A 6137-nucleotide genomic window follows, 5' to 3' on the forward strand; every position below is an offset into this window, starting at 1 on the left:
TGGGTTGGAGTTGGGTTGGATGGGTTGGAGTTGGGTTGGATGGGTTGGAGTTGGGTTGGATGGGTTGGAGCTGGGTTGGATGAGTTGGAGCTAGGTTGGATGAGTTGGAGTTGGGTTGGATGGGTTGGAGCTGGGTTGGATGAGTTGGAGTTGGGTTGGATGGGTTGGATAAGTTGGGTTGGATGAGTTGGAGTTGGGTTGGATGAGTTGGAGTTGGGTTGGATGAGTTGGAGTTGCGTTGGGAACCCGGGGATGGGCGTGGCCGCCCCGTTCCTCCACGGCCCCACCGTCCGTCTGTCCCTCCCCACAGAACGAGAGTAACAAGGCCAACTTCGAGAAGCTCATCGAGGCCCTCAAGAGCAGCCGGGGCGGGCGGCGCCTCGGGGTCTTCTCCAAGGACAAATTCCCGGGGGAGTTCATGAAGAGCTGGAACGATGCCCTGAGCAAGGAAGGCTTCGAGAAGGTTGGCTTGGACGGGCTGGAGGCGCCGGGGTTGGAAGGGTCAAAGTTGGGTGGGAAGAGTTGGAGCTGGGCTGGCTTGGCCGGCCCCCAGCCCCACGCCCGTCCCGCTGACCGCAGGTGGACGTCAGCGCGGCCGTGGCCCAGGCCATGGCGGCCAAGGAGGACGTGGAGCTGCAGCTGATGCGCAAGGCGGCCGCCATCACATCCGAGGTCTTCACCAAGTTCTTCAAGGAGCGCGTCATGGAAATCGTCGACGCCGACGAGGTCAGGGCGGGGATCGGCCGTGTCGGGGCGGGATGGGACAGAAATGGGCCGAAAGTTGGAGGTTTGAGGGCACGTTAGGTGCAAATAATCCATTCTATCCAAATCCCAGCGTTTTCAGGGCAATTTGGCACTAAAATCAGTGTTTGGGGGTCAATTTGGCCCAAAAAGGGGTACTTGGAGATCAACCTTGTCCGAAAATGGCCGTTTTGAGGTCCACTTGCTCCAAAAAACGGCCGTCTTGGGACCGAATTTCTGTGAGCGATGCCCATCCCCCGTTCCGTGCGCTCCGGTGATGTCATCGTGACATCACCGTGATGTCACCGTGACGTCACGCCCTGCAGAAGGTGCGCCACAGCAAGCTGGCCGAGGCGGTGGAGAAGGCCATCGAGGAGAAGAAGTACCTGGCCGGAGCTGACCCCTCGGCCGTGGAGATGTGCTACCCCCCCATCATCCAGAGCGGCGGCAACTACAACCTCAAGTTCAGCGTGGTCAGGTGAGGGCGATCCTGGAATTCCCAGAATTCCCAAAATCCCAACTGGAATTAGCCCTTTTCCTGGGGGGGAGAAAAAAAAAAAAATCAGTTTTTGCGCCAAAATTGGGGGTTTGGGGCTGAAAATGGAGGTTTTCTGCCACAAAAGTCGTGTTTCACACCCAGAATGAGCCCTTTTCTGCCCTGAAGTTGGGATTTCTGCCCGACAATTAGCCTTTGTTAACACGACGTTAGGATTTCCACCCCAAATATTTTGTTTCATCCAAAAACTGATCTTCTAAAACCAAAATCGGGGGTTTTCACCCCAAACTTGGCCTTTGCCATCCCAAAATCCGGATTTCCATCCCGAAATCGGATTTGGGGCTGTTCTCCCCCTTCTACCTCCCCCTTCCCCTTTCTTTTATCCCCAAACCCCTCTTTATAAGGATTTTTTCCTCTCAACCCCCCGTTTTTTGCTCGTTTTCCCCGATTCCCCCGTTTCTCACCCCGTTTCCCGCAGCGACAAGAGCCACATGCACTTCGGGGCCATCACCTGCTCCATGGGCATCCGCTACAAATCCTACTGCTCCAACCTGGTGCGGACCCTCATGGTGGACCCGCCGCAGGACATGCAGGACCACTACGGCTTCCTGCTGGGCCTGCAGGACGTGCTGATCCGCGAGCTGCGGCACGGTCAGTGAGCCCGAGCGACCCCCGAATGACCACTCGGTGACCGCTGAGTGACCGCTGGCACCCCGTGGTAACCCCTGAGCTGTCCGCCTGTCGCTGACCCCACTGATCCCCCGATGGCCGCTGCGGCTTCCTGCTGCGCGGTCAGCGAGCCCGAGTGACCGCGGAGCGGCCACGGGGTGACCCCGTAACGGTCCACCCGGGACTGACCGCTGAGTGACCCCGTAACAATCCCCCAGTCACCCCCCCAGTGACCCCGCAATGACCCCCCCAGTGACCACTGAGTGACTCCCACCCCCCAATGACCCCAATCCCCTCCACTGATCCCTGAGTGACCCCGAGTGACCGCCCCAGGCGCGAAGCTCTGCGACGTCTACGCCGCCGTCATGGACGTGGTCAAGAAGCAGCGGCCGGAGCTGCTGGGCAAGATCACCAAGAATTTGGGGTGAGAACTGGGGATTTTGGGGTCCGGGGGGGTCACTGGGGGGGTCATTGGGGGAGGTTTGGGGTCGTTGCGCGGTCGTCGAGGTCATTAAGGCTTGGGGTCGTTGAGGGGGAAGCTTTGGGGTCGTTGAGGGGTCACAGTGGTCATTTTGGGGTTGTTGAGGGGTCATGGTGGTCAGTTTGGGGTTTTTGAGGGGTCACCGTGGTCATTTTGGGGTCGTTGAGGGGTCACAGTGGTCATTTTGGGGTCATTGAGGGGTCATGGTGGTCATTTTGGGATCGTTGAGGGGTCACGGTGGTCAGTTTGGGGTTTCTGAGGGGTCACCGTGGTCATTTTGGGGTCACCCGGGGCTTCCAGGTTCGCGATGGGCATCGAGTTCCGCGAGGGCTCCCTGGTCATCAACAGCAAAAACCAGCAGCGCCTCAAGAAGGGTGAGAGGCAGAAAATCCCCCTTTTCCGCCCCAAAATCCGCCTCTTCCGCCCCAGAATCAGCGTTTTTTTCTCTTAACGCTGTGATTTTTTTCACCTAAAATTTTTGTTTTCCTCCCAAAATCCTTTTCCCCGTCAATTGTCCTTTTCCCCAGAGGGTCACAATTTCTTTTCCCTCAGAATCATCGTTTCTTTACAAAATTTTTGTTGTTTGCATCAAAATCGCGTTTTCTGGTTCAATACCCGTAGTTTTGTCATTTAAAATCATCATTTTTGTCCCCAAATCCATCATTTTCCCACAAAACCACAATTTTTCTCTCAAATTTCCCTTTTTCCTCCTAAAATCTCTCTTTTACTCCCTCAAATACTTTTCCTGCCAGAACCCACCCTAACAAATCCTCCCCCACCCCCACTTGCCAAACTTCCCCCAAACCCCCTTTTCCCCGGAAATTTTTTAGTTCTGTATTTTTTACCAAAATCCCGTTTTTTGCGCTCGATGCAGGGATGGTTTTCAGCATCAACGTGGGGCTCTCGGAGCTGCCCAACAAGGAGGGGAAGCGGCCGGAGGAGCGGACGTACGCGCTCTTCATCGGCGACACCGTCATGGTGGACGAGGTGGGCGGGGCCACAGCCAGCCAATCACAGAGGTCCCTGCTCTGCGGCTGACCAATCACAGGGGCCTAACCCGACACCGACCAATCCCGGCTTTTCTTCTTCGCCCCTTAGCCAATGGCGTCTCTCGGTTCCTTCGGCCAATCACGCCTTCGCTCCTCTTGGCCAATCGTGGCCTCCTTCCCCTCAGCCAATCACGTTCTCCCTTCCCATCTCGCCAGCCAATCACATTCTCCTTTCCCATTCCCTCAACCAATCGTGTCTCTCCCTGGCCCCTTACTGCCCCCTACAGGACGGTCCCGCCGTGGTCCTCACGTCCGTCAAGAAAAAGGTGAAAAACGTCGGGATTTTCCTCAAGGTGAGCACAGGATTTGGGCCCAAATCGGGGCTTTTCAGGAAAAAGCTTCAGAGGTGACTGGAAAAAGCCGATTTGGGTGGAATTTTCTGTAAAATCTGGGGGGTTTTGTTTCATTTCGGGGGGGAGTTTTCTGAGGGGGCTTTCCTGCCCTGCAGGGGAAGCTGCTCAGGATGGAATCCGGGGCTTTCTCATTGGATTCTCTGGGAATTTCGGGTGGGTTTCGGGACTTCAAGGTGGGAGTTTTGCCTCGTGAATTCCCCGTTTTTCCACCCAGAATGAAGATGAGGAAGAGGAGGAGCCGGACAAGGATGCGGCCGAGGACCTCTTGGGCCGCAGCTCCCGCGCCGCCCTCCTGACCGAGCGCACGCGGGTGGGTCCCCTCCCCCTGACCACACCCTGACCGCTCTCCGGCCGCTCTCCGGCCACGCCCTGACCCCTCGGTGCCCCCCAGAACGAGCTGACGGCCGAGGAGAAGCGCCGGGCGCACCAGAAGGAATTGGCCACGCAGCTGAACGAGGACGCGCGGCGGCGCCTGACGGAGCAGCGCGGGGAGCAGCAGACCCAAAAGTACCGGGATTCGCCCCATTTCCCGTCCCGCACTCCCCGCTCCCAGCGCCGTTTCTGCCCCGTCGTCCCAATTCCGAGCTGATTTGCCTTAATTCGGGCTCCAGTTTCTGATTCCTGCCCCAGTTCCCAATTCCCACCCCAAATCCCACCACCCACTCCATCTTTCCCCAAAATCCCAATTTTTCACCGCATTTGAGAGTGTGGAATTCAAACGCATCCTAAAAGAGCGTGGCCAAGGAGCCGCCCACCCACCCTAAATCCCCCTTCCAAGTTCCCCCCCAAACTCCCCAAAACGCCCCAAAATCACGCTTTTTTTCCCAAAATCACGCTTTTTTTCCCCAAAATCCCGCTTTTTTTCCCCAAAATCCTGTTCTCTCGCCCTGCTCAGGGCGCGGAAGTCGAACGTGTCCTACAAGAGCGCGGCGCTGCTGCCCAAGGAGCCGCACGTGCGGGAGATGAAGATCTACATCGACAAGAAGTACGAGAGCGTCATCATGCCCGTCTTCGGCATCGCCACGCCCTTCCACATCGCCACCATCAAGGTGGGACGAGCCCCAAAATCCGGGGAAAGCGCCCCAAAAACAACGGGGAAAAGCCCCGGGGTCAGAGCGGTTGAGAACGGGGTGGGAACGGCTCGGGAAACGACGAAATTGGGATGGAAATGGCAAAATCGCGAGGGAAATGCCCAAAATTGACCCCAAAAATACCAAGATCGCTCCAAAAAACCCCGAGTTGTTTTGAAAAAGAGGAAAATCTGGGTTTGGGGTCCCACTACCCCGTTTCAGGTGCTTTTGGGAATTCCACCACACTTGGACTTAGTTTTGGGGTCCCACCACCGAATCTGGACCTGGTTTTGGGTCCCACCTTGAGTTTAAGGTGATTTTGGGGTCCCACCACCCTATTTCAGGTGGTTTTTGGGTCCCACCACCTTTTTCAGAGCTTTTTTGGGTCCCACTTGGCATTTTAGGAGGTTTTGGGGTGCCACCACCTCATTTTCAGTGGTTTTGGGGTCCCACCGCCCCATTCCAGCTCATTTTGGGGTCCCGCCGCCCCATTTTTTTCACTTCTTCTTGCACCGCCCCAAATTCCCGGTTTTTCCACCCAAATCCACACCTCCCAACCCCGCGTTCTTCCGGAACTTTCTCCTCCCCCAGAACATCAGCATGTCGGTGGAAGGCGACTACACCTACCTGCGCATCAACTTCTTCTGCCCGGGCAGCGCCCTGGGCCGCAACGAGGGCAACATCTTCCCCAACCCCGAGGCCACCTTCGTCAAGGAGATGTGGGTGACCGCTCCGCGCCCCTCCCGCGCGGTCACTCGCAGGTGACCGCGGGGTCACGGCGGCCGCTTTGTCCGCAGAACGTACCGGGCGTCCAACCTGAAGCCGCCGGGCGAGTCGACGGTGCCGGCGTCCAACCTGCAGAACGCCTTCCGCATCATCAAGGAGGTGCAGAAGCGCTACAAGACCCGCGAGGCCGAGGAGAAGGAGAAGGAGGTGGGCAGTGGTCATCGGGTGGTCAGCGGGGGGTCAGTGAGGGGGCGGAGAGCGGTCGTTGGGTGGGCGTTGAGTGGAGGTTGAGTTGTTGTTGGGTGGACGATGGGTGGTCTTAGAGGGGTCGCTGAGCGGTCAGTCGGTGGTCAGTGGGTGGTGGGTGGACATTGAGCGGTCATTTAATGGTGTTGGGGTGGTTGTTGGGTGAACGATGGGCGTGGTCAGTGAATGGTCGTAGAGGGGTCATTGGGTGGGAGTTGGGTGGGCATTGGATGGTCTTTAGAGTGGTCAGTGAGTGGCCATTCAATGGTCATAAAGGCCTCATTGAGTGGGTGTTGGGTGGTCATT

General features: G+C 57.3%; 1 protein-coding gene across 1 annotated transcript in view; it reads left to right on the forward strand.

Moving 5' to 3' along the window:
• Positions 1-227: 227 nt before the first annotated feature.
• SUPT16H (SPT16 homolog, facilitates chromatin remodeling subunit) overlaps positions 228-6137 on the forward strand; it is a gene marked incomplete at its 5' end in the record, with an annotated part of 9764 nt that continues 3854 nt past the window's right edge. The window contains 13 exons of the mRNA XM_042019781.1: positions 228-463; positions 580-726; positions 1068-1219; positions 1716-1888; positions 2240-2330; positions 2688-2761; positions 3262-3374; positions 3664-3729; positions 4004-4099; positions 4181-4296; positions 4685-4838; positions 5451-5578; positions 5657-5792. Coding sequence (XP_041875715.1) covers positions 228-463; positions 580-726; positions 1068-1219; positions 1716-1888; positions 2240-2330; positions 2688-2761; positions 3262-3374; positions 3664-3729; positions 4004-4099; positions 4181-4296; positions 4685-4838; positions 5451-5578; positions 5657-5792 — 1682 coding nt within the window. The remainder of the gene's footprint in view (positions 464-579; positions 727-1067; positions 1220-1715; positions 1889-2239; positions 2331-2687; positions 2762-3261; positions 3375-3663; positions 3730-4003; positions 4100-4180; positions 4297-4684; positions 4839-5450; positions 5579-5656; positions 5793-6137) is intronic.

The sequence above is a fragment of the Corvus kubaryi genome, unplaced genomic scaffold (assembly GCF_017639235.1).
Source record: "Corvus kubaryi isolate FWS band 111438036 unplaced genomic scaffold, C.kubaryi_AGA036_p1.0 35495, whole genome shotgun sequence".
In the NCBI taxonomy this organism is placed as follows: Eukaryota; Metazoa; Chordata; class Aves; order Passeriformes; family Corvidae; genus Corvus; species Corvus kubaryi.